Source organism: Podarcis filfolensis (assembly GCF_964270895.1).
Source record: "Podarcis filfolensis genome assembly, chromosome: 12".
NCBI lineage: Eukaryota > Metazoa > Chordata > Lepidosauria > Squamata > Lacertidae > Podarcis > Podarcis filfolensis.
The window spans coordinates 52,028,929-52,056,826 of NC_139614.1; the positions used below are offsets into that span (position 1 = coordinate 52,028,929).

The window sequence follows — 27,898 nt, forward strand, 5'->3', positions numbered from 1 at the left end:
CTCTTTCTATTCAGCCATCCTAACAGAAGCGAAGAAAATGAAAAAGCAGTGGACTCAAATGCGAAGAGGGACAAGCCCGTTGTCCGTCCTGAAGAAATTCCTCCAGTACCGGAAAACAGATTTTTGCTCAGAAGAGACGCACCAGTTATAAATACAGAGCCTGAGCCGTATGCAGCAATTTTCTTCTTGTTGTATTTGTTCCTTCTCTGTGGGACTGCTCCTTTTAAGCAGTCCTTGAGCAAATTGTGTATTTGCAGTTAGGGAGTTAGTGGAGGATTGTTGTAACTTGCAATAATACCTCAGCAGTTATGCAGTTCATATGCTTGAATTTTGATGGGATGCTTGCGTACTCCCATGGCTGAAAAAAAAAATGTATTTTACATGTAGGAAACCAAGGTCTTTATTTTTTGATGGAAGAAATGTCTCATCTAGCCAGCTATTGTACCAGTTGCCGTTAAAAAAAAACGGGACAAGGGTGCAGAATAGTCACAGAGTATTGGATTCCAGTTTTTGTTTTCTCTAAATGTTAGCCATCTTTTGGTTTAGAAAGATCCTCAGCATGAACTCTCTATGTCCTGACCATTATAACCCCTGATGTTTCCAAAAGGAATAATTCCTGGTCCCCAGATACTTCTCTCATACCTAGTGGGATATATGCAGCAAAGGGTGGAGAAATCCTACATGCCCATTTCATTCTTGGACCATGTGGTGTCAGGTTAGTCTCATAGCAATTCAGCATCTTTGGGGAAACTCATTTCAGGAGGAGTCAGATTCTTCTCTGTTGGATTCCTTAAAGAGGCGACTTTCTTGGGGGCACCCCAGTGCAAACTTTGATGTCCAGGTGATCCAGCTGGGGAGCCAGATGAAGGAATGCTTTTACAGTATGTGATTCCACCTCTCAGCTAGGAACTGTAGAGACTCGTTTGCCTTGGGTGAAAATTCTGTAACTTTGGGGAGGGGAGGGAGTGCCAACCAGATGGTTCTGAACTGTGTCTTAGCAAAGAAAAATCTATGCAATTAAGTGTGTGTCCATTTGAGTCACTTGCTCAGTTTGGACTGTCTTTAACATTTGACTGTAAGAAACATATATTATTGCCAGTGCTGTTTTTCTTATACCTGTATAATTCTTAATATTTAAGGAAGCTGCTTGATGTAGCCCCGGTTTTGAATGACCAGAAGCCTTCAGTATCTAAATCTGGAAGAAAAATCAGAGGGAGAGGCACAATAGTATGTTTTCCATATTTCCCCCCGCCCTTCAAGCTTTGTAACTTACATGAGAACTTTATTTTGGCCAGTGTTGGAAAGCTACCTCTGTTTGCTGACCACTTGCATACAAGAATTCATACTTGTCCCTGGATGCGGAAGCAGGAATGTAGAGGTTAATTGCAAAGTATTATTCTATTTCTCCTAGTGTGGGATCCAGGACAGCTCCCAACATGAATAAAGAATGAGTGGAGCTAAAAACACACCAAATGGTTGTAATTTCTTTTTAAAATAAACAAGTTACCTTATAAAAATAGCACTGAATCAAAACAAAAAATAGTGATATAGGCTTCTCTTCTAAATGGAGATGGGGATTGATAGTAAGGCATTATAAATTGGCTGAGAATGTGAGACCTCAAAAGGTGGAGTAGCAATAAACAACTGAAAAATATTATCAAAATGTATTGCAGTGTTTGCCTGTTGCTCGCAGAACCTTTATATGGCAAAGAACAGAAAGAGTAGAAGTGAAGATGATTTTTTAAAGCCCACTAGGCAGATGCTGTATTTTAGCTTCTTTTGGGCTCTATGTTCTCCTGTCACAAAAGCTCTTTCTCTAAGTTGAACAAGGTCTCCGCTCGTACCTACATTTTCTCTTCCTGCAGAGTTCCTCTGGCAAGGTTTGCTTACCTGCACAGAAAATCTGCAAGTAATCTCCAGATTTGGGTGTGACATATGCTCAGTATACGGTTGCCCCCAGACATTTGTCTTTAATCGTATATAAGCCTTGATGATTGCGTACGAGTGCTACTGTATTATGGATTTTGTATACAATTCTGCTTGTGCTGTTGTATTTTTCTAGCGATACCATACACCACCTCGTTCTCGCTCGTGTTCAGAATCTGATAATGATGAGAGCAGTGAAACTCCACCACACTGGAAAGAAGAAATGCAGAGGTTAAGAGCCTATAGACCACCCAGTGGAGAAAAATGGAGTAAAGGAGACAAGTAAGACTAGCTCTCTTAAATTATTCTTGTCCCATAAAATAGTCAGTTGATTACATATAGGCACAAGATGAATAAAGAGAGTGGTAATAGCAGATTCTGTAAGGCATCTATTGCACTGCAGTTTAGATAGACTTTGTACCTGGTAAGAGAGTTTATTTTTAGATGGCTACAAATAAGAGAGTAGGGCTGATTGGGTAGGGAAATTTTACTTGGGTGCTTTGCGTCTAGTTTACATCCTGTTACCTGGAACAGGGTGACATATGTTAATCTTACTCGCTTGCAGAAACTTCTTGAGTATTAAAACAGTTTGGGGCTGCATTGTAAAAATACCTATATGAACAGGTTAAAAATAATTCTAAAATGGAACGATTTCTGTTTATGAAAATCTGCTGAGTTTGCCCCAAAATATGTTTCATGAAACTTTAGTTATTTGCATTTTGTGAAGCCCCTTTGCCCCACCATTGAGGCTGTTTTCATTCCCAGTGAACAACCGTCGTAGCTTTAACAATGTTCCCCCATGGGGCTGCTTTTGGAATTAATTCCATGGATACACACTTATGCAAAAAACCCCGATTCATCTGAACAGTCAGCGAAGTTAGTTGCTCTGAGGACATGTTCCTGAATATTAACACAATTTTGTTGGATCATATTTGAGCAACTCCTTTGAGGCATGTGAACTGAGGCCTTGTTTATCCACTCAGATGTAGTTCTGTCATTTTGGTTTTCTTTGGTTTTCTTTACTTGAGGTAGAGATACTGCCCTCAATTTCATGTGTGCTAATTGTTGAGGGCCTTTTTAGGAAGATGCCTTTTTAGGAAGATACCAGCTCAGTACTTCCAGGCATCTGCAGATCATGTATCCAGGTCTTTAGACCCATGCTGTATGGCTCCTGAAAACTCTGCTAGAGAACTTTAGAAGCTAAGCAAGCAAGCATAGTCAAGGAAATGCTTATTATTAATTAATTAATTAATTAAATTTGTATTTCATCCAAAGATCTCAGGGGGCTCACAAGATACAGATAAACATTTTATTCATTTTTTTCTTAGGTTGAGTGACCCGGGAAGGTGGGATGAAAGAAGTCTGTCTCAGAGGTCAAGGTCATGGTCACATAATGGTTATTCTGACCTAAGTAGTGCTAAATACGGTCGCCACCACAAGAAACACCGGAAAGAGAAAAAAGCAAAGCACAAAAAGAAGGCCAAAAAGCAAAAACACTTAAAGAAGCAGAAGCAAATTAAAAAGAAGAGGTTATCTACTTCAACAGAGAAAGAATCTTCTCGTTCTTCTGCTAGAAGGACAAAATCGCCTTGTGATCGGGACAGGGTGTCCCGCTCTTCCTCACTTTCTTCTAGAGATGACTCCTCCAGAAGGGACTGGTCCAAATCTGATAGAGATAAGCAGAGCTCATTGTCCCCGTCAAGCAGGGACTCCCGGTCATACTACAGGTCTAGAACCAGATCCAGAACCAGATCCAGATCTTATTCCAGAAGAAGTTCTAGGTCAAGAATGGCTTTTAAGTCTTCTCAGTCTAGGAGCAGATCAAGATCTAGGTCCAGTTCCAAGCATCTGAAGATGGTGTCCAGTTCACCAAAAAATGTCGCAGCTCGTTTAAATGAATTCAAGCCTGTTGCAGTCGAACCTGTCATGGCAGCATTGCCACAAAATGACAAAGTTGTGATACAGCCCGTTGTTGCCGAAAGCATTCCGGTCATATCACTTAGTGACAGTCCTCCGCCTTCTAGATGGAAACCTGGGCAAAAGCCTTGGAAACCATCCTATGAGCGAATTCAGGAAATGAAAGCAAAGACCACTCACTTGATGCCTACCCAGACTGCCTACAGTTTAGTAAGTGTCAAAGATGCAAGCACATCCTCTTCATACCGTAAGCGACGGAAAAGTTCAGATAGTGACCGCAGTGATTATTCAAAAAATCACAGTGATAGAAGTTCAGAGAGTTGGCGAAGGTCGAGGAGCAGGACATCTCGAAGTAGATCCTACTCCAAGTCTTACTCCAGATCAAGAAGTCCATCCAGCTCAAGATCTCGGTCAACGGTTAGATCCCATTCAGTGCATAAATTCCCCAGTGACCGGTCATGCTACAGTGGGTCGTCATCTTATTTTTCTCTAAGTGAGGATGACCGACAGAAAAGCAAAACGAAAGAAAGTGGGCACTTGTCAAAGAAGAGACAAAGCAGCTCTGAAAGTACTCTTCTATATGCAAAAGATGCGGCCTCTCAGAAGCACAGGGAGAGCGTGAGTAGATCCTCTCTGGACTTCTCCACAGATAGTGAGCAGGTGACAAAACCACAGCCAGTGCAGGAAAAAGGGCTATTGCAGCAAGAAAAAGCAAGCCGGAAGCGAAAGAAAAGCAGCTCTGCTTGCGATGGAAATGAAGAAAAGCCTGGGTCTGAGTGGGGCAGTGACCATTCAAAAAAACGACATTTGGAGGAGAAACTGAACTCCCCAAGAAGTGGTCGAAAAGCAAAAAGGAAAACACGTGCCGATAGTAAGTGGGACTCTGAATCAAATTCAGAAAGAGGCGGAAACAGGAACTCTAAGGAAGACTCAAGATTGTCTTCTAGTAAGGAAGAAGGTGAAGCCACATCAGACTCTGACACAGATCTCAGCCTCACCAAGTGCAAGACAAAGTTGGATTCCTCCTCAGGTACACTAAAGACGAGCAAGCAGTTCTCCCCTTCTGAGACGGAGAGCTCCCATTCCAATTCAGGGGCCAGGGGGAAATCCAGAAAGCAAAAACACGGCTCCAAAAAGAACCTCAAAAAGACACATTCCAAAAAAGCGAAGGAGAAATCCAAGGTTAAAAAAGAAAAGAAGCATAAGGCCCAAAAACGAAAGGAAACATTTCACTGGCAGCCGCCTCTGGAGTTTGGAGAAGAGGAGGAGGAGGAAGAAGACATTCCTGTAAAGCCACGCACCAAGGATGAGAGAGAGAAGCCAGTCGTGACAAAAAGAGATAAAAAGCAAGATCAGGATTCTGAAAACGATAAAATCCTCCAAGACCAAACAGGGAATGACAAAAAGCTCAGTGAAGAGAATAAAACTGGAGGCCAGACATCACCTGCCGTTAAGAACGTTTGTAAAGTTAATGGGGAAGAGGCAACATCAGCACATGCTCTAAATTCAGAAAAAAATACAGAAATTTCGGAAAGCGCAGGTGCTGCCAAAGTAAATAATGAAAATGAGGTGGATGTTACCCAGATGGATGACATGGAGATTTGTACTCCCGAGCATAATTCGCCCTTGAAGGTTGATGTGGAACTTTCTCCAGTAAGTCTGAAGGTGAACCTGCAGGACATTAAAGTTAGTAAGAGCACAGATGTGCCAAGTAGCTCTGAAGCGGAGAGTGCAAAACCAGGACTTGATGCTAGAGAATTGACTGGTAGCAAAGAAGGCAACACACAGATAGAGAAACAAAGACCTAAGCCCATCACAACCATTGCTGCTGTGGAAAGTGTGCTGAAGACTGAGCTGGTGGAAAACCCTCAGAGCAGCATAGCTGATAATAAATGGAAACCGTTACAGGGAGTAGGGAACCTGCAGCCTGCGGCTCCGGCAGCTGCTAGTAATCCTTCCGAAGCCAAAAGCGTGGCCTCGTCGTCTGAGTCAAAGCCACAAGGTTTAAGAATAGAAATTAAAAGCAAAAACAAAATTAGACCAGGCTCCCTGTTTGATGAAGTTAGGAAGACTGCCCGGCTGAATCGGAGACCGAGGAACCACGAGAGCTCTAGCGAGGAGGATTCTCCCACACGGGAAAACAGCCAGTCAAGGAGCCATAGCCGGTCACGAAGCAAGTCAGACCCCAAATCCAGGCACAGAGCAAGATCCCATTCCTACAGTCACTCCAGAAGTCGATCAGGAAGTTCCACCTCTTCTTACAGGTAAGTAAAATTACCTGCATTTTACAAATAGGCATAGACAGTCATTGGGATGCACATATGCCTGTTCCGTCCCTGTTTCTCCCCCTTCCAGTGTCAAAAACGGCATGCATGTCAGTGGTTGTGCGTGCCTTAAGTGCACACAAACGCTCAGTTGCTTGTATTTCTTTCATGAAATGATGGCAAAGAATAAAACATAACAATTGGTAAAGTTAAAGGGACCCCTGACCATTAGGCCCAGTTGTGGCCAACTCTGGGGTTGCGGCGCTCATCTCGCTTTGTTGGCCGAGCGTACAGCTTCCGGGTCATGTGGCCAGCAGGACTAAGCCGCTTCTGGCGAACCAGAGCAGCGCCCGGAAACGCCGTTTACCTTCCCTCCAGAGCGGGACCTATTTATCTACTTACACTTTGATGTGCTTTCGAACTGCTAGGTTGGCAGGAGCAGGGGCCGAGCAACGGGAGCTCACCCCGTCGCGGGGATTCGAACCGCCGACCTTCTGATCGGCAAGTCCTAGGCTGTGTGGTTTAACCCACAGCGCCACCCGCGTCCCAACAATTGTTAGTAAAAACAATTAAATCGTTCAGAAAACTAGAACCCGCAAGAAAGCAAAACCACGTCAGCACTGTAGGTATTTGCGTTGTTGTTTAGTCGTCTTACTCTTGTTTGACTCTCCATGACCCCATGAACCAGAGCATGCCTTGGAAACTCTCCCTTTCTTCTCAAAGCTTCTCCTTTTTTATGTCCATGGAGTTTTCTTGGCAAAATACTGGAGTGGATTGCCAGTTCCTTCTCCAGGTGGATCACATTTAGTCTAAACTCTCTGCTATGACCTGTCCGTCTTGGGTTGCCTGCACGGCATAGCTCATAGCTTCTCTGAGTTATTCAAGCCCCTTCGCCACGACAAGGCAGTGATCCATGAAGGGGCAGTATATGCGTAGGCTTGTGCAAACAGATATGTTTTTAGCATGTGTCGAAAAGAGTGCAGTAAAGGCTCCTTCCTAATCCCTGTAGGCTATTTCAGCGTTCCTTGCTCAGTGGGGCTAGCCTATTGGTCACTGTGTGCTCTGAAAACCATAAAGCGAACCCCTGTGATTAGCTGGGCCTTACTTTGCACAGCTTTTAAGTACATCCACTTGAAATCTCTAGGTCACGGAGTTACACACGAAGCCGGAGCAGAGGATGGTACAGCAGAGGCCACTCAAGAAGTCGAAGTAGTTCTTACGACAGTTGCAGGAGTCACAGGTTAGTACCAGCAAAAGGGAAGGGGAAGTGCTGGAGAGAATAAATTCCTGCAATAATCTGCTTGAAGCCTAGTTTGGTTTCTTACCAGAGGCACTCTGTAGATTTAGTATGGTTTAAAAATAAACACGTATTTTGTCACTTGGGGAAATAGTTATAGCTGGCTTTAATGCAAAATAAGCAAGCACAATATTGAGATATCTTTCTTACAGTTTAAAAACGTCATGTCATTCTTTTCTTGTTTAATAGTCGCACTTATAGTAGAAGTCGGTCCAGAAGCAGCTCTTACGATCACCACAGTCGATCAAGGTATGCTAAGAGATCATTTTTGAAATATGACTCTAGTAGATAGGTTAATAACATCAAATTTAAATGATGCATTGAAGGTGCTGTGGCTTACTTTTCTAAACAGGCTTATTTTACTTCAAAATTGAAAGAGAATAATGGAAACATAGCTGCACTGAATGGGTGTCTTCTATAGATTTTTTTTTCCATTTGAGTTTAGTTTTTAATTCTCTAGCATATTGTATTTAATCCAGATATATTTTCTGTGAATAAGAAAGCTTTGATGTCTCTAAGTTTATCGAGGCAGATTCAGTGTTAAACAAAGTAAGTCATTGCTTGGTTTTTCACCCATAAAAGCAGGTCCTATACCTATGACAGTTACTACAGCAGGAGCCGTAGCCGAAGTAGAAGCAAAAGGAGTGACAGTTACCACAGATCTCGCAGTTATGACAGACGGTCCAGGTATGTGGTTTTTGGCAGCTAGACTGAGGAACTTACTATAGACAAATGCAAATGACATTTGCCTCTCACCTTCTCTGTTCGAACTACTTGTGTCCGTAGCAGTAATGCAAATCGTTTACGAATCTTGTGCAGTTGCCAAAATTCCACAAAAATAGGAACGACCCAAGCGCTCCAAACATAATTATAATGTAAAACAAAACAATATAAATCAGAGTACAGTAAAACATTAAATGTCCAAAACCATTAACAGTAGAGCAAAAGTAAAGTGCCAAGGCAACATAGTTACCCAATACCAAAAGCCTGGTAGTGCCACAACTTGTGTATCACTGCAGAAAAGTTCTGTGTCCCATGCAAGCTTCAGCTACACGTGTGACAACAGCAGAACACAAAGAAAGATCATTTCTAATTACCTTAACAGGCGAGCTGTTTTCTATTAGAAGAGGTGTTCCTTGTCACCTGAAATCAAGTCATTTAGGGCTTTGATGGTAATAAGCGCCTCAGACTGTACCCAAAAACTACAGTGGTGCCTCGAGTTACAAACACCTCAGGTTACAAATGCTTCAGGTTACAAACTCTGCTAACCTGGAAGAGTTACCTCGAGTTGAGAACTTTGCCCCAGGATGAGAATGGAAATTGCGTGCTGGCGGCGTAGCAGCAGCAAGAGGCCCCATTAGCGAAAGCACGCCTCTAGTTAAGAACAGTTTCAGGTTAAGAACGGACTTCTGGAACGAATTAAGTTTGTAACTAGAGGTACCACTGTAATGTGATCACCTTTTCCACTGTGAAGCCAGTGTGATCACATATTCCAGTGACAACAGTTTGAAGTGTCCAAACACTTCACACTTCAGAATGCCTCACCTAGTAGAGCGTATTACAAGTAAGCCACTCTGGATCAGACCAAGGCTTGTGCAGCAGTGGCCAGATCTACTTTCTCCAGAAACCATGAGCTACCACGTTGCACCCCTGGGGTTCCCAGGCTACACATGTGATCAAAATAGTCAAAACAGATCAACTCTCCTATTGAACAAAGGCACATTTGTCTTGTCTCAATTAGATTTCAGTTTGTTAGCCCACATCTAATCCATAACTGATTCAGAACTTACTCTGCCTCACTGGACTCATAGAGGAACAAAGAACTAGGTTATTACATTTGATTTTTATTGGTAGCTAGAACACGCAGCAAAATAAGGTTACCTTTGGTGACAGCTGTTGAACTTGAGAAGTGACACAAATGTCTCTTCATATGCTGTCTAAATGTTTCTGAGGACACCTGATCACTGCTTTTTATTCCCAGTAGTGGTCCTGATGTGTAGTTTTCCATTAACAACCTTGATAAGTGTTAGATCTCATTATGGTGCCAAGCCATCAGCTTTCCACCACATGGCCTGAAAAGGTGTAATTGCCTCATGTTTGGGTGTTGAAGAAAATCAATATTTTAAAAATTGTCCCTTCTTGCTCTCTTACGCCAGGCTTTTTTTCTGTTACCTCTTTTTTATGATGCTTTGAATCAGAGTAGGGGTTGGCTGTGTACCAAGTTAGGTGGTAGGTTCAATACTGGCAAAAGACTTCCGGGGGGGGGCGGATCCTGAAATATACTTCTAATTAGAGTGAGCTTTCATCCATTTGAGAGTTTGAGAAAATCCATGCTTGAAATAAGCAAGCTTTTGTGGTGGGAAAGCATATTTAACACAATGAAATGTATTTCATTTCTTTGCCATGCCACTCTGCTCACAGTGGGGACTGCTGCAGAATTTTGTACTTGAAAATGTGACACTTCAGCAGTGTAGACCTTCACTTGTGTCTTGGCTTTTTTCCGCTAGATCCTACGGCTCAGACAGTGAAAGTGACCGCAGTTATTCTAACAACCGAAGCCCCAGTGAAAGCAGCAGATACAGCTGAAAGCCATAACCATTGGAAATGTGGATTGTATTTAACGGGTTTCCCCCCATCAGTACTGTGCAGACACCTTTTTCTCAGTATTCCCAAATAAAACTGACAGATGCCTAGTGAGGTGAGGCCTTACAACTTCTGAGCACAACTTTTTCATATGCTGTCTTCTGAATCCTGGAGTTAGATTTATCAATCATGAGAGAGTTGGATTTGCAGATATCCTTATGTATTGAGAGAGGCCTGATGTGTCAGAATTACCTCTTGGGACTAACAAGTGGCTTCTAGCCTTTTCTCAAAAATACGCTGGCAGCCATGAGACTGTGAAGGAGGAAGAGGAGAATACTGTTCCAAGATTAGCTTCTTTGTAGAGTTACCTAAAAAGCTTGTATTATTTCAGTGGTGACGTGGTATAAGCCTTTACACGAGCGGAGGTGGAAAAAAGATTTAAGGCAGGTATTTCTGTCTTTCTGCAGTACAATATCTGATACTTAGGTTCAGGTGCAAAGCTTTGCATCTCTTTCTTGGAAAAAGTTAAAAAATGTATAAAGGTGTATGTTAAGCCTCAAAAGATGGTAGCCTAGAGTTCTATTTCAGTTCTGTATCCATGCTATAAGAATGTAGGAATAATGTTGCACCCTGGATTTGTAAAAGCTGACCTAAAAAGCCTTTGACATTCTTAGTCATGTCTTTGAACACTGGGAATAGTTTCAGTGGGGACTTTCTGACCACCCAACCTTCAGTGAATGAGACTTGTACAAGATAATTTGGTGTTTGATTTTTCCCACTGGCTTCAGAATACCCAAGGTATTTATACTGTTAAGATTTTATACTGTAGCAAAGGAAGACATGGGAGTTCATTTTCAGTGTTCAGCACCAAAAAGAGTCTCAATAGTGACAGCAAACTGTTTGTAAATGGGTTTACAAACACTCATTTTCACTTCAAAAGCACTGTATTTCTTCCAGTGCTTTGATTCAGCAGTTAAAGAATTATTTGTAAATGAACATTTCAGTGTAAACAAATTTTCATATGAAATAGTGATGTTTTCTAACAGCAGAACTAGCCCTTCTGATAACTGGGTGTGACAGCAGAGGGGAAAATGCTGTCTGTAACTGTAGTCGTGATACTGAATTTAACTTTCTATTATTTTGAAATGCTGTAAATTTCTTAAATGTTATCAAATCCGGATTTTTTTTTTGTCAAGAGCTAACAGCTGTACATTTGAAAATGTGATTCTCCCCCCCCCCCCCCATTGCAATTTAAAATATAAACCATTTAAGTATATTGGATATTGGTTATTCGGTGCTCATCAAACTCATGGCATCCTCCATTACCTCAAATGCAAACCTGGGTTGATAGAACTGAGATTGTTTTCAAGCTTTTTCGACTTACAGAGATTGGGTTACATCAGTTATTTAATTCAGTCATTTAATTCAAACCAACTATTTAATATATTTAAAAAATAATTGTCAACTTGGCCTATATGTCAATGGCAAAACAACTATTTTATTTATTATTTTGTAGGCTGCAAACGTGTTTTAATTGCTATAAATCCCTATACTAATACTCATGTTGAGCATACTGAAAAGGTAAGTATCTAATTGTCCCAGTTAGCCTCCACATATAATAATAATAATAATAATAATAATAATAATAATAATAATAATAATATCATCTTTATTGTCATTGCCCATTGCCCCCTCTCAGGGACAACGAAATTACTTGACTGCTCCATAAAAACACTAATTAAAACAATACAGTATAGTACAGCAAGGAAGATTAGATGACTTTCAAAGTCCAGGCTTCCCATTCAGGGCCGAGATCGCTCTGGAGAAGAAGCTGTTCTTAAGACGGCTCGTTCTTGTCTTCATCGTCCTGTATCTCCGTCCCGACGGCAGGAGCTCGAAGAGACAGTGACCAGGATGCGATGGATCTTTTACTATGTCCAGTGCCTTCCTATGGCACCTTGTGGCATAAATCTGCTCTAAGGTGGAGAGTGGGCAGCCAACAATGCTCTCTGCTGCCTTAACAACTCTGCACAACCCCATCCTGTCCTGGGTAGTACAGCTTCCGTACCACACACATAAGCCATAAGTGAGCATGCTCTCAATGGCACAGTGATAGAAGGCAAGCAGCAGTTTCTGCGGAAGATGGTTTTTCCTTAGAATTCTCAAAAAGTACAGTCTCTGCTGCGCCTTCTTCACAAGCCCCCTTGTGTTGACACTCCAGGACAGATATCTTGAGCAATCACTGAGTATGGTGTTGCTTCTCGCTGTAAATCATTATCTGCAAGACTTAGCTCAGTGCAGATCCTGGGAGCTCGCAAACGGGTGTTTGTGAGGGCATTTAGCGGGGGAGGCCCAGATTTCTGTCTCTTGGTTGTCCATTGCAAGAGTCTAACCGCTGGAGGAATGTGATGCACAGAAGTAGCATCAGGCCCACGGGCCTTAGTTTGCCTACCCATGTCTTAGAAGCAGCATAAGGATATGTAGTCAGAAGGGAAATGGGGAAACTCCCAGCATTTTTGCCCGTAACTGAATGCACCAAAGGTGTGCTTTAGATCCTAGCCCTTTATCATGAGATCTCGGGGTTCTTCACAGGATAAAATGCAAGATACAAACACAAGTAAATAATTAAAACAGCTAAACGCTATCAGCAGATTCCAATCTTCTTGTCCTTCCGAGTGTTTCCCCTTTGCTAGATCTAGTAATCCTGCTATCAGTGGCTGTCATCCTCCAACAGCAAGCTAGATAAGGAACCACCCTATAAGCAACAACACTGGAAAGGCAAAGCTGTTTTATATGCCATGTGGAACAGGATGTTAGGACAAGGTGCTCGAATTCTGGTGGTACCACTTCAGTCCCCAGCTGGAGGGTTGTATTTTTGAATGCTCCCATGCCTATAGTGAAGCACCAACATCGGAAAATGAGGTTCGTCTAGCCCAGGAGTTGGGAACCTGTGGCCTTACGAAATTGTTATCGACTCCCGAGTCTCATCAGCCCCAGTCAGCATGGCTCCATTTTTTTTTCTTTATAAAATATTTATTAAGGTTTTACAAAAAACAGAGATTTACAGAATAAAAAGAAAGCAAAAAAGAAGAAATAAGGAAAAATACAAAAATACATAGAAAAAAAGAAAATACAAAAAACAAATAGATAGGAAAAAAATTAGAAACAAATCCATTTTTTGATATCTTTAAGCTCATTTGCTTGTTTCCCTGACCTCCTCACACCTCCCCTTTTTGTATTCCCATTTACATAATCAATTCAGCAAATCCTTACCCTCTTTCATTTATCTTAACTCTATATCTTAACATATTATAGCTATATGTTTTCATCCATTATCAATCCATTTTTGCATATTCTTATTAACCTTGTTGCTAATGCCACTTAATTTCAATCCAGCATCATTTTAACATTCATTAATTTTACAATATTTCTGCAAATAGTCTTTAAATTTCTTCCAATCTTCTTCCACCAACTCTTCTCCCTGGTCTCGGATTCTGCCAGTCATTTCCGCCAATTCCATATAGTCCATCACCTTCATCTGCCACTCTTCCAGGGTGGGTAAATCTTGTGTCTTCCAATACTTTGCAATAAGTATTCTTGCTGCTGTTGTTGCATACATAAAGAAAGTTCTATCCTTCTTTGGCACCAATTGGCCGACTATGCCCAGGAGAAAGGCCTCTGGTTTCTTCAGGAAGGTATATTTAAATACCTTTTTCACTTCATTATGGATCATCTCCCAGAAAGCCTTAAACTTTGGGCACGTCCACCAAAGGTGAAAGAACGTACCTTCATTTTCTTTACATTTCCAACATTTATTATCGGGCAAATGATATATTTTTGCAAGCTTGACTGGGGTCATGTACCACCTGTATATCATTTTCATAATATTCTCTCTTAAGGCATTACATGCCGTAAATTTCATACCAGTGGTCCATAACTGTTCCCAGTCAGCAAACATAATGTTATGTCCAACATCTTGTGCCCATTTAATCATAGCAGATTTAACCGTTTCATCCTGCGTATTCCATTTTAACAGCAAGTTATACATTCTTGAAAGTATCTTAGTTTTGGGATCTAACAGTTCTGTTTCCAATTTTGATTTTTCCACCTGGAAGCCAATTTTTTTGTCCAAATTATAAGCCTCTCTTATTTGATAATAGTGAAGCCAGTCTCGCACTTTGTCTTTTAATTTCTCAAAACTCTGCAATTTCAATTTATCTCCTTGCTCCAAAATTTCCCAATATTTCGGCCACTTGGCCTCCATATTGAGCTTTTTCTGAGCCTTTGCTTCCATCGGTGATAACCACCTTGGGGTTTTATTTTCAAGTAAGTCTTTATATCTTATCCAGACATTAAACAATGCTTTCCTGACAATATGGTTTTTAAATGCTTTATGTGCTTTAACCTTGTCGTACCACAAATATGCATGCCACCCAAAAATGTTATTAAAACCTTCTAGATCCAAAATGTCTGTGTTCTCAAGAAGCAGCCATTCTTTCAACCAGCAGAATGCTGCTGATTCATAATAAAGTTTAAGGTCTGGCAGGGCAAATCCACCTCTTTCCTTTGCATCAGTTAGTATTTTAAATTTTATTCTGGGCTTCTTGCCCTGCCAGACAAATCTAGAAATGTCTCTCTGCCACTTCTTGAAACAGTCCATTTTGTCCAAAATTTGCAATGATTGAAACAAAAATAACATTCTTGGCAATACATTTATCTTTATAACAGCAATTCGACCCAACAAGGAAAGCTTCAAATTTGACCATATTTCTAAGTCCCTTTTCACTTCTGACCAACATTTCTCATAGTTATCTTTAAATAAGTTTAAGTTCTTAGCAGTCATATTAACCCCCAGGTATTTTACTTTCTTGACCAATGTTAAACCTGTCTCCTTCTGAAACCTCTCTTTCTCAATCGGTGTTAAATTTTTCTCCAGAACTTTAGTTTTTAACTTGTTCAACTTAAATCCTGCCACATGACCAAATTCTTGAATCAGTTCTAATACTCTTTTAGTACTAGATTCTGGCTCCTGTAACGTCAATACTAAGTCATCTGCAAAAGCTTTCAGTTTGTATTGTTTGGCTCTGACCTGTATACCTTTAATCAGACGGTCCCTTCTAATCATATTTAGCAAAACCTCCAGGACCGAAATAAAGAGCAATGGGGAAATTGGGCAGCCTTGTCGTGTCCCTTTCTCTATCTTGAGTTCCTCTGTCACCACATTGTTAACTATTAGTTTAGCCTTTTGTTCTGAATAAATTGCACTTATATCATTTTCAAACCCTTGACCAACCCCCATCCCCTGAAGATTTTTCTTCATAAAACTCCAATGGCTCCAAACCTTTTCTTAATGTGCTAGATGATTGCAGTTGGTGCTTTTTTAAATGATAATAAAAACCTGCAAAAGTAAAACCCACCACCACAATCTGGCCTGAACGCCAGGTTTTCCAAGTTCTCAGCAGATGTTTACAAGCACAGTGTGGCAGAACTTTAAGCTTTCAGCCAGGGTTCCACATGGTTGGCTTGCTTTAATAATTCTGCACCACACCTGGTTGCCTTAGTCATTTGCTCTTTTATTCTGAATGTAGCCTGGTGGATCCGATCGTGAGGGTGGAAAAATGTGTATGCTCCATATGGCACGTCCCTCATAACTCCAAAGCACTTCTCAAATCCGTTGAAAGCTTCTGCCCGCAAATGAAATATTCAGTGAGGATTCGAGCAAGCCTTGTTATGCTGTTCAATAACCAAGCAGCACTGTACAATGTCTCCTCTGCATTTGTTTGTTGAGGTTTGGGGCCTTTCTGCTTTTCCCAAGAGCAGCCCATATGCTAGCTGAAACTATTTAACATGCATTCTCCTTCCCAGAGTGGTTATGTGGAGAGCCTGTATGGTGTAAGTGTTCAAGAGTGCTTGGACAAGGTCCAGGGAAACCGAGATTAAAATCCCAACACAGGCACAAAACTTCCTGGGTGACCTTGGGTCGAATGCCATTTCTCAACACATCTCAGGGATGTTTTGCATGCAATAGATCCCAGGTTCAGTCCGTAGGATTGGGAAAGATTCTTATCTGAATCTTAGAGGTACCCGCCTGTCAGTGTACAGCAGGGGTGAGGAGCTTGTGTCCCTCCAGATATTGCTGGGTTACAACGCCACAATGCCTTCCACATGTGCTGCGTCAGGAAGATTTTGGGCATCACGTGGCAGAACAGAGTCTCAAACACAGATGTGCTCCCGAAAGCCCACATTCCCAGCATGTTTGCCCTCCTCTCTCAGCGACGCCAACGTTGGCATGGTCATGTTCACAGAATGGAAGACAGCAGGATCCCCCAAGGATGTGCTCTATGGGGAGCTGGCTTTGGGCACCAGGCCCATTGGCAGACCAACACTGTTTTACATTGATGTCTGCAAATGTATGGGACGCGGGTGGCGCTGTGGGTTAAACCACACAGCCTAGGACTTGCCGATCAGAAGGTCGGCGGTTCGAATCCCCACGATAGTGTGAGCTCCCATTGCTCGGTCCCTGCTCCTGCCAACCTAGCAGTTCGAAAGCATGTCAAAGTGCAAGTAGATAAATAGGTACCGCTCCAGCGGGAAGGTAAATGGTGTTTCCGTGTGCTGCTCTGGTTCGCCAGAAGCAGCTTAGTTATGCTGGCCACATGACCCGGAAGCTGTACGCCGGCTCCCTCTGCCAATAAAGCGAGATGAGCGTCGCAACCCCAGAGTTGGTCACGACTGAACCAAATGGTCAGGGGTCCCTTTACTGCAAATGCAATGGGAGGACTGCAACTTCATCCCCGCCATGTCGGAATCCCTTGCAGACGACCGGAGTGCCTGGAGACAAGACAGTCAGGTTGTGTATCCATAGCAGTGATGTTAGAATTCCTGCTCCATGATTGCAGTCATGGGATTTTTGTCTATCACATGACGGTGTATGTTTTGACTCCACAGAGTGGGAAGTGACGGAGACAGGATGTTTGTGTTACTGTGTTCTGTGAAGTGGGACTATTGCCCTTTGTTCTTTTTCTCTTTGTTGTCTGATCCTAGAGAGAGAGGGAGCCATGTTGCAGTACTCTGTGTGTGTTTATATGTAAATAAAGTAGATTAGCCAAAATGCTGAGTTGCTGAGATCTGTTACGCAAGCTGCGAAGACTCTGCGGATCCCTAAGTGTGCAGATGTCTGTTGGCATTGGTCGCTGTGATGTTCGGGCAGAAGAAAGCTTTTGAAGCTCCCGAACGATTGACCAGGAAGGAGGGAACATGCCGGTCAGGCATGTGTCTCTGCCAGGGTCCTATTCGAGAGTAGGACGAGCTCCTGACAGTGACCAGAGAACGAATTACCGCTGGCAGGAGTGCAGAGAAGAAACACCATGGTGCATTTCATCTGCTCCAACTGCAACAAAACATGTCTCTCCCATATAGACCTCTAAAACCACAGCAGGAGCTCTAACTCCCAACGGTTTGATGGATGCCAACGACTCTCTCATCCTTCAGTATTTGTGAAGCTGGCTAGATCAGCTCCATAGCCTGTGGGGAGGGATTGAAGGTAGAGGAGGTCACGGCAAACCACGTTGCTTGTCTGAAAAAATATGTGTCCTTTTTTAAAAAACCACTCACAGTATGCCTTCATGAGGTATGTATGTAATCAACAACAAACTGGCCAGAAAGTGGAACAGTCCCTTCTCTGTGCACCTTTAGTGAGCCTCGAGAGAACTGGGAGTGCACGATAAGAAGTAAATAAAATTCCCTGCGAGATCAAAGTACCTCCCTTGCCCACAGGCGAAGGTGCTGCTCTCGTCTTCCCATCACCTGCTGTAATTGTGCTGGGTCTGTGTGTCTTGGATATCGGCAGTTTCGCAAGCATAGATAATAAGGATTTAGGAAAATAAATTAGGCAGGGGAGGGAGATTCTAGGACAATGTCTTGGCTGCGTACCTGGAGCCTGCTGTTTCCAGCAACTGGTTGGTACATCTCCGTAGCAGCCAAAAGTAATGTGTACAGTAACTAGGATGCAGGCTGTTGTTTTTCCTGAATGTGGGAAACGAAAGAAAACTCCTTGCATGATCGTTTTATCTGTTGTGAGCAAAGGGTGGCTCTCGTGCAGACAATTACTCTATTGTGCTAGGAGTGCTCAGTTATGGAGAGTTCCCAGTAGCATGTGTGTTGCTTAGAAAAGGCATTGTCCTCCCCTTTTCACCTCCAATATTCGTCTCGATTAGGAGACTGCAGTAAAAGGAAATGGCTGGAAGGACAAACCAAATCAAATCCCATCTCTCTCCACCACTGCCTCTGGGTTGCAGAGTGGCTGCCTTTCTTTAAAAGTTGCCTGGCGCAGGTCAGGCTTGGAGAATATAAATAAAAATATAATAAAATAAATTTTATTTATACCCTGCCCTCCCCAGCCAAGACCGGGCTCAGGGCGGCTAACACCCGATATAAAAACAAATGGATTGAAATACAACTTAAAAACAAGATTAAAACGCAACATTAAAACAATAAAACATTAAAATACAGCCTCATTTCAATGGAAACTCAAAAACTGTTTTGGGGATGAAAACTTCAAGTCTTCACCAAGGCTATCATGGTGGTGTTGTTGTTGTTGTTGTTTAGTCGTTTAGTCGCTCCCACCCAGCCAAATAGCCGGCCTGCACAGTTGTGGCTGCCCCTTCCAGTGCCGGATTTATGTATAAGCTAAACAAGCTATAGCTTAGGGGGCCCACCCAAAAAAATTAAAGGGGAAAAAAACATACTGGATGTACATTTCCAAAATATAAGATAAAAAACAAATAAAATAAAACCTACATACAGCAACAGTGTTTTGTGTTGTGTAGGTGCCTATGATTGTAAGTAATGGGCCCCCAATCATTTTAAGTAAGAACTTAGTAATTATTTCACTATTATACTTCTTAATTGTATATAATAATTGTTGTTGTTGTTGTTTAGTCATTTAGTCGTGTCCAACTCTTCATGACCCCATGGACCAGAGCACGCCAGGCACTCCTGTCTTCCACTGCCTCCCACAGTTTGGACAAACTTATGTTAGTAGCTTCAAGAACATTGTCCAACCATCTTGTCCTCTGTCGTCCCCTTCTCCTTGTGCCCCCCATCTTTCCCAACATCAGGGACTTTTCCAGGGAGTCTTCTCTTCTCATGAGGTGGCCAGAGTATTGGAGCCTCAGTATCAGGATCTGTCCTTCCAGCGAGCACTCGGGGCTGATTTCCTTCAGAATGGAGAGGTTTGATCTTCTTGCACTCCATGGGACTCTCAAGAGTCTCCTCCAGCACCATAATTCAAAAGCATCAATTCTTTGGCGATCAGCCTTCTTTATGGTCCAACTCTCACTTCCATACATCACTACTGGGAAAACCATAGCTATATGGACCTTTGTTGGCAAGGTGATGTCTCTGCTTTTTAAGATGCTGTCTAGGTTTGTCATGGTACCCTCCCAGTATTTTTCATCATCCCTGACCATTGGCCATGCAGACGGACTGATGGGAGTTGGAGTCCAAATGCACCTGGAGGGATACAGTACATGTGAAAAGAGCAGTACATGTGAAAAGGATCTAGGAGTCTTGGTTGACCACAAACTTGGCATGAGCCAACAGTGTGACGCGGCAGCTAAAAAAGCCAATGCAATTCTGGGCTGCATCAATAGGAGTATAGCATCTAGATCAAGGGAAGTAATAGTGCCACTGTATTCTGCTCTGGTCAGACCTCACCTGGAGTACTGTGTCCAGTTCTGGGCACCACAGTTCAAGAAGGACACTGACAAACTGGAACGTGTCCAGAGGAGGGCAACCAAAATGGTCAAAGGCCTGGAAACGATGCCTTATGAGGAACGGCTAAGGGAGCTGGGCATGTTTAGCCTGGAGAAGAGGAGGTTAAGGGGTGATATGATAGCCATGTTCAAATATATAAAAGGATGTCACATAGAGGAGGGAGAAAGGTTGTTTTCTGCTGCTCCAGAGAAGCGGACACGGAGCAATGGTTCCAAACTACAAGAAAGAAGATTCCACCTAAACATTAGGAAGAACTTCCTGACAGTAAGAGCTGTTCGACAGTGGAATTTGCTGCCAAGGAGTGTGGTGGAGTCTCCTTCTTTGGAGGTCTTTAAGCAGAGGCTTGACAACCATATGTCAGGAGTGCTCTGATGGTTTCCTGCTTGACAGGGGGTTGGACTCGATGGCCCTTGTGGTCTCTTCCAACTCTATGATTCTATGATTCTATGATACAGGTTTCTCCATCCCTGACTTAATTTGTTCCCTCCATTTGCCTGCCTCCAGTTGGTGCTTCTCAGGGCTTTTCATGCACCAAAGATGCGGAACATGCAGCCTCCCAAATGTTCTTGAACTCCATATCCAGCCAGCATTTCTTTATTCTTATTTGTTTTGTTTCTACCCCACTGTTTGCACCAAGGAGCTCAAGATAGAGCACATAGTTCTCCCCCATGCCTCATTTAATCCCCACAACAACCCTATGAGGTAGTTCAGCCCAGGGCCACCCACTGAGCTTCATGGCCTAGTGGAGATTTGAACCCAGGTCTCCCAGCCAGAGTTAGGGATGGTGAGAGTCACAGTCCAACAACATCCAAATACCACCTGGTTCCCCACCCTTGGGCTACACCACAGGTAGGCAAACTATGGCTCGGGGGCCAGATCCGGCCAAATCGCCTTCTAAATCCAGCCCGCAGACGGTCTGGGAATCAGCGTGTTTTCACATGAGTAGAATGTGTCCTTTTATTTAAAATGCATCTCCGGGTTATTTGTGGGGCCTGCCTGGTGTTTTTACATGAGTAGAATGTGTGCTTTTATTTAAAATGCATCTCTGGGTTATTTGTGGGGCATAGGAATTCATTATTTTTTTTCAAAATACAGTCCGGCCCCCCACAATGTCTGAGGAACAGTGGACCGGCCCCCTGCTGGAAAAGTTTGCTGACCCCTGGGCTACACCATCCCTTTCCAGCCAACCTGTCAATCTACGATTTCCTTGCCCCTCAAGCGTGGGACCTGTGTGGTTTCATAATGCCAGCCAAACTGGCAGTTTCCCCTTGCTTCGTGTGGGGGTGCCTTGTGAACATTCTGGTTTCGCTCCCTGAGTAGCTGCCAGCTGGAGCATTGGCAAGCATTATATGGCGCACCACCGGTTCAGCCGATCTGTGTCAAATGCTTAACCGCCACGAGTGCAATGCAGTAGAGAACGATGATGCCCAACGAATGCGTGGCATGTGCCCGTAAATATTTAGGGCAGGCTATGGCCTGTTCAGACAAAACTGGTTCTTCTGGATGATTCTGTGGGAGGAATTGGGAAGAGGAAACAGCCCATGGCCTTGCTCAGAGACATCTAAAAGCAGCGCACACTGATTACATCATCAGCATGTGACAGAACCTGGAGACCCCTGGGCAGGCCTACCAAGGTACGCAGAGGGTATTGTGGAATTACATACCCTCCAAGATTTCTCTGATGAAAATAGGGATGGCCTGTTCCATCATCATCATCATTATTATTATTATTATTATTATTATTAATGCCCCAGCCACTCTGAGCAACTTCCAAAATATATAAAACTATAATTAAACATTAAACATCGAAAAGCTTCCCTATACAAAACTGCCTTCAGATGTCTTCTAAAGCAGGCATAGGCAAATTCGGCCCTCCAGATGTTTTGGGACTACAATACCCATCATCCCTGACCACCGGGCCTGTCAGCTAGGGATGATGGGAGTTGTAGTCCCAAAACATCTGGAGGGCCGAGTTTGCCTATGCCTGTTCTAAAAGTTGTGTATCTCCTTGGCTCAGGGAGGGTTTCTGAAATACTTTCCCCCTCAAATCAAAAAAGGCTGCCTTCTCTGTATTTGGACAGGTGTTGGGGAGGTCCGTTCTGATCCAGCAGATCAGTAGGGATGGGGAAGAAATCCAATTTGCTCACTTTCAAAGGCGAATCTAGCTAATTTGCACTTCCCAGAACAACGCATGAAGTGAAACACAGCCATCTTTCAAAGCGCAGACTTCCCTGAATTTTGCAATGCAGTTCTCCAGTCAAGTAATTGGTATAAAAAGTGCATATATACTAAAGTGAAGCATGTGTAGAAATGTTTACTAAATTTTGCCCAGCATTAGACATTTTTGCAAAGCTATTTGCCCAATAGAACACATTTTGGGTGTTACTTTTACTAGTGCACCAAAAACGTGTTATGTTGGGGAAATTGCTTTGCGAACACGATTGCGTCAGACAAAGCTGCATACAAAAAAAAATGTCTTATCTGGAGAAACTTGCACAAAATGAGTGATGATTTTTATTATTGTTGTTGCAAACCGATGTAGAAAATGAGGAGCTGAATTTAGGATTAGGAAAACGAGAAACTGAATTTGACAGGTTGGCCCATCCCTAGTCATCAGAAGGGAATCTCCAGATCTACAACAATATCCTATTTGCATAATGTGCCATAAGCACTCTCTGAATTTTTGTTTCCAGTGCCCACGGAAGTTTTGACAGCAGCAGGTCATGAGGTTGGCTGGCTTCCCTGCCAAGTATTTAGAAGAACTATTGTTTGTTTCTTTACTCTTTTTTTAAAAAATGGAGACAGGCATCTGAAAAGCTGGTGGAGCTTTTCAGCCCCCGAGGAAAGACAACAGGGATAGAATTTTAAGCGTGAGGAGGTAGAAACAAGAGGCAGGATAAATACCGGGCTTGTGTCAAATGCCTTTGCAGAGGGCAGCAAACATCTGGAACGGGTTACCGCACAAGGCAGCTGAAGCTGAATGGAAATGAGGACCAGATGTCAAGCAGTTCTCTTTATGGATGGACAGCGATTCCAAAGTGCTCAATACTGACCTCTGACGGGGCTGTGCAGAGGGTGAATTAAGACCTATCTGGTGGGAGGGGGCTAGAAAGAGGCCCTAGGGCTGGAAAAAGTGGTTTATGAGGTCTACTGCAAAAATAATACAGCTACCCCCACCCCCAAAAAAACCCCACCAGTTTGGAGGAAGCTTTCATCTAGCAATCAAGGCACCCTGTGGCGATCACACAGGGTCCCTGGACATTTGACGGTCTATTGATCCCTGTGCCGCCACGGTGATTGCCTCTTCACTGCCACCAACCCGTTTCTCTTGGGTACACACGGAGTCCAGACAGTTGTTAACAAATAATCAAGTTTATTTTATAGGCATGAACAAGCTTATGGTTTCAGTTAATTTTTCTTGTCAATTTCTTAATCTTAGTTTCTTTACTGTCCTATATGTTCCTAACAACTTCAAACTGATTATCCCAACTAACTATCTGACTCACCTAACAGTTCCTCTCACTCTCTCACCACACAACGCGACCAACCCACAGACTTATATCCTCCCTCTTCCTTCTCCAACTCCCAACACTCAACTGACTTTCACACAACTCTACCTCTCACTCTAACTCCTCCCCTCGGGTCCCACTGGCCAATCACTTCACACTCATTTAACCCTTTTCTTATGACCCACCTAGGAGGCAAACACTACACACCCTGACCTATAAAGATGGCAGACATGAGAAACAGCTGACCCATTTGTGGTCCCCGCAGGCTCTGAAACAACAGAGTCTCCCTCACGCACACGGTTACTCATCCTGCAAATGGCTGTGTGAGCAGGTTCTGCAAACGGAGATTCTCCAGGAGAGGCAGTGGACCTCCAGCCCTCCAGCAGATGCATAGCTGTCAACTTACAGATTTGAAAATAAGGGACCAGCAGCCTCAAAAATAAGGGATCAGCAGCCAAAATAAGGGATTTTCCAAGCACAGGTATGTTCAACCTCTGAGCTCCTCCAAGCCAAAGGCAGAAAGCCCAGCCAGCAGCCAAACAAAGCCTCAAGCGGTGGTTCCCACAGCGCAGCAACCCGGCAAAGGGGATGCAGCAAGGAAAACCACCGTCACCTCTCCGCTGGGAAGCGCTGAGCAAAGGCGAGTCCTCAGGCAACGCGGCCGATTTGATTGGTACAAGGCATGCAAGCTCCACCCCCCAGTCGTTCTTAGACTCCTTATTGGGTGAGCAACGCAGCCAAGCAACACAGTTGGAGCCTCTCTCTTCCCTGGCCGGCAGCGAGGGAGGGAGAGGAGCTGCTTTCTTTGAAACCCGGGAAATATAAGGGACATCATCAGTAAGGGACAGAAGCGGGACACAGCGCTGGGATAAGGGACTTTCCCGCCAGATAAGGGACGGTTGACAGCTATGAGCAGATGTTGGGCTCTCATCTCTCATCAGGGATGACAGGAGTTTTAGTCCGGCAATTGCATGCAAAGACAGACTCTGGCTAGAATGTCATCATTCTTCCAGCCACCTTGTCCTGGGCCTGCCTGGCTTTTATTTTTAAGTATTGTTTATTATCATTAGACTAGCTGGGCTTCCACTGTATCATATGTTGAAAACTCTCTCTCTCTCTCTCTCTCACTCACACACACACATACACACACACACACTGTTGTCTCCCCCCAAAAGTCCAGCCACATACATTATGATTCATAAATCGGGCAAATGTCCTGGAAAACCAGCAACAGAGGTTAAATAGTGCCAAACAAAATGCCTTTTAAAAAGCTCCAAAACTCAAAAATTCCTCAATAACTTTGGGGTTTGTCAGGGGGGAAACGCTCAACAATTTTTTTTGGGGGGGGGGGAATTCCCTATAAAATGCTCAGCTACTTTCAGTGTGTCCTGGTTCTTCCTTTTTGAAATATAGCAACCTTTTAAACCTTTTAAATGCAGTGTAAGGTAGTCTCTATGGGAGTATATTGTATTTAATTATGGGGTATCAGAGTTTGTAGGGGGCTAAACAGGCTGGGATAGCAGTCTTGTTGGTTTTGAATGTCTGATGTAGATTTTTTTCAATTTCGTTGTTCTGTATGGGACAATGACAATAAAGATTATCGTATTGTATCATATCCTAGTGTGTGCTCGCTGTGCTGTCCCCAGTCAGATTACCTGTATGCCCCCACCCACAAAGGATGCCAGCCACCCTCGCCCCAGATAGATTTCTGCAGTCCATATTAAACTCCCATTCAACAACCAGGCTTTTTTATGGGGGTTGGGGTGGGGGCACAGTGCAGCCCTGGTTAGAAGACAGCCAAAATGTCCACCAGTCCACCTACCACACAAAAGGGAAGGGGGTCTCCCACACAACAGGAAAAAGCAACCAGCCCTCCATCGGCAAGCCAAGTTCAGTGGGAGCAAGCGCCAGACATCCGTGTCTGCCTCTGCAAAAAAAATAGTCATACCTCATGTTACGTTTGCTTCAGGTTGCGCATTTTCAGGTTGTGTCCTGCGGCGACCCAGAAGTACCGGAAAGGGCTACTTCTGGGTTTTGCTGCTTGCGCATGCTCAGACGCACAAAATGACATAATGCGCATGCACAGAAGTGGTGAATCATGACACGTGCACTTGCAGACGTGCAGACACGGGTTGCATTCTGCTCACGTTGTGAACGGGCCTCTGGAACGGATCCTGTTCACAACCAGAGGTACCACTGTAAATAAATGTGGACCTGAACAGGCTTTTCACGTGCAACCCGACTACTTCCAAGCTGACTCGGTTGCAAGCCCTGCACACCCCTGGGCTTCCTCTTAGGTTAAATGTGCAAGGCATGCTCTTGCAGCCTTAAGAGGGGCTGAGCTTTCCCATCCAGGCACGAAATAAACGGTTTGATGAGGCCCTAAGCTACTGAAGGTAATGGGGCCCTTTATATGCCCAGCTGTCCTTTGTCAACAACAAATTGTCACTGGTTTTTTGTGTGTTGAATATATGCTATATGGTAATTTATGGACCCTATAGGTATCTCAAGCCATTTGCACGTAACAAAATACGTATTTTATCAAAGTAATTGTTGAACAGAAATACCATTAAGAAGAAGCATACAGTGGTACCTCGGGTTAAGTACTTAATTCGTTCCGGAGGTCCGTTCTTAACCTGAAACTGTTCTTAACCTGAAGCACCACTTTAGCTAATGGGGCCTCCCGCTGCTGCTGCACAATATCTGTTCTCATCCTCAAGCAAAGTTCTTAACCCGAGGTACTACTTCTGGGTTAGCGGAGTCTGTAACCTGAAGCGGTTTAACCTGAAGAGTACGTAATCCCAAGTACAACTGTATCAATAGTGAAATACAGCCCTGTTTAGGGAAGCTTTTAATGTTTGATGCATTACTGTATTTTAATATTTTGTTGGAAGCTGCCCAGAGTGGCTGGGGAAGCCCAGCCAGATGGGTGGGGTATTATTATTAATAATAATAATAATAGTAGTAGTAGTAATAGTAGTAATTATATACAATTAAGGAGTATTTTAATAGTGAAATAATTAAGTTCTAACTTAAAATGGGGGGCCCATTACTTACAATCATAGGAGCCTACACAACACAAAACACTGTTGCTGTATGTAGGTTTTATTTTATTTGTTTTTTGGCTTATATTTTGGAAATGCACATCCAGGTGTGTTTTTTATTTCATTTTTTTTTTGCCCCTCCCCCCAAGCCAGTGCAGCCCTAAGCTATAGCATAGCTGTCAACTTTTCCCTTTTCTTGCAAGGAATCCTATTCGGAATAAGGGAATTTCCCTTAAAAAGGGGGAAAACATTGACAGCTATGTGCTATAGCTTGCTTAGCTTATATATAAATCCGGCCCTGGGAGGGGCGGCCACCCCTTTGCAGGCCGGCTATTTGGTCGGGTGGGAGCGCGCCTTGCAAAAGTCCCTTTAAATTGGAGAGAGAGAGAGGAAAGGTCCGCGCGCAGGCGCACGGGAGGCGGCGCCTCCAATCAGCTGGGCCCGGCTTCTGGCACTGGCAGCGCGCTGCCAGGCTCGCCTGCCTCTTCCTCCGGGCCTGACAGGGCGATGGGGGGGCCGGAGTGAAGCAGCCGCCAAAGGGGCGGGCGGCGGGAGGGGAGGAGGAGCGGCAGCAAGCCAGAGGCAGCCGCGGCGGCGGAGGGGAGACGAGAGCGCAGGAGGCCCCCGCCGCTGCAGCCGAGCAGAAGGAACCACTGCAGAGGAAAAGGGGGAAGGAGAAAGGAAAAAGGGAGGAGGAGAAAACCTTTAAAAAGAAAAGAAAAAGAAAGATCTAATCTGTCACATTCCAACATTTTCATGGAGATCACAACCCCCCAGCAAGCAGAGCAGCACCGGGGCTCAATTGACCGGAGACCCTCGCATCAAAATGGTACAGGATCCGATACTTCATTTCTCTCTCTTTTTTCTGCCTTATTTCATTATTTATTTGGGGTCGACACAGTTGCTCTCCTTGCAAACTTGCCCCTCGATCGCTGCGATTATTCTGTCTCTCTCTCTCTCCCCATCTGCCCACCCCCCGTTAGCATTTTTCTTACTTCTGTGTGTCCACATTGCAAAGCGCAGATGTGCGTGCGTGCAAGCCAAGGTGGATCAGAAGGGGGTAGGGCTCTTTTTAAAATATTATTTTATTTGCATGCATAATTATATATCTATATCTCCCCTGCATCTATAGGCTCTCTCCTTTTTTTTTCTTTTTTTTTTGCAAGTGGGGGGCAGCCGAGATGTGCAGAGAGATGCTGGAAGAACGTACAATAGCTGTCTTGTTGCATGCGAAGAGTTAAAATTCCTTCATAGCTGGGCCGACGCTGTGGCGATGGATTAGCTCACCCCCCAAATTGCAATCGTTACAAGTTGACGGGGCTGCTTGCAGTCGTATATAGCCGTCGGAAGCCTCGCCGGCTTGTTTTGCCTTTCTGGTGAACTCGGGAGTGACATTCGTGTTTAGATGCATTGTCTAGGAGCTTTCAGGCAAAGTGTGGCTTCCGATGGGGTGGTGTCGGTTTAGGAAGAGAGAGAGAGAACCCCCCCCCCCATCTGCTTGGAGGTATTGAATTGCAAGAGGGTCGCTATGGGATTTGTGACAGTTTCCTCTCCCAGCAAGTCTGCTCAAGTTTGCCTTGG

General features: G+C 43.8%; 2 protein-coding genes and 1 long non-coding RNA gene across 11 annotated transcripts in view; all 3 read left to right on the plus strand.

Annotated features, from left to right (window-relative positions):
- The window catches only part of NKTR (natural killer cell triggering receptor), a gene marked incomplete at its 5' end in the record, with an annotated part of 35,823 nt that extends 24,562 nt beyond the window's left edge, over positions 1-11,261 (plus strand). For 5 of the 7 annotated variants that reach the window (XM_083579233.1, XM_083579231.1, XM_083579235.1 and 2 more), the window contains 8 exons: positions 15-167; positions 1,140-1,227; positions 2,063-2,208; positions 3,255-6,107; positions 7,252-7,347; positions 7,594-7,653; positions 7,987-8,091; positions 9,912-11,261. In XM_083579233.1, the coding sequence (XP_083435359.1) occupies positions 15-167; positions 1,140-1,227; positions 2,063-2,208; positions 3,255-6,107; positions 7,252-7,347; positions 7,594-7,653; positions 7,987-8,091; positions 9,912-9,990 (3,580 nt within the window). In that variant the 3' untranslated portion in view covers positions 9,991-11,261. The remainder of the gene's footprint in view (positions 1-14; positions 168-1,139; positions 1,228-2,062; positions 2,209-3,254; positions 6,108-7,251; positions 7,348-7,593; positions 7,654-7,986; positions 8,092-9,911) is intronic. The other 2 variants (XM_083579234.1, XM_083579232.1) reach the window with 1 other exon arrangement.
- Positions 1-27,898, plus strand: part of LOC310746358 — a 121,796-nt gene that overhangs the window by 44,613 nt on the left and 49,285 nt on the right. The gene's annotated exons all lie outside the window — the stretch shown is intronic.
- Positions 26,735-27,898, plus strand: part of ZBTB47 (zinc finger and BTB domain containing 47) — a 42,889-nt gene continuing 41,725 nt past the window's right edge. For 2 of the 3 annotated variants that reach the window (XR_014540467.1, XM_083579560.1), the window contains exon 1: positions 26,735-27,146. Coding sequence is in view for 1 of the 3 variants with exons in the window: in XM_083579560.1 (XP_083435686.1) it covers positions 27,144-27,146 (3 nt within the window). In the remaining 2 variants the exon portion in view is untranslated. The remainder of the gene's footprint in view (positions 27,147-27,898) is intronic. The other variant, XR_014540468.1, reaches the window with a different exon arrangement.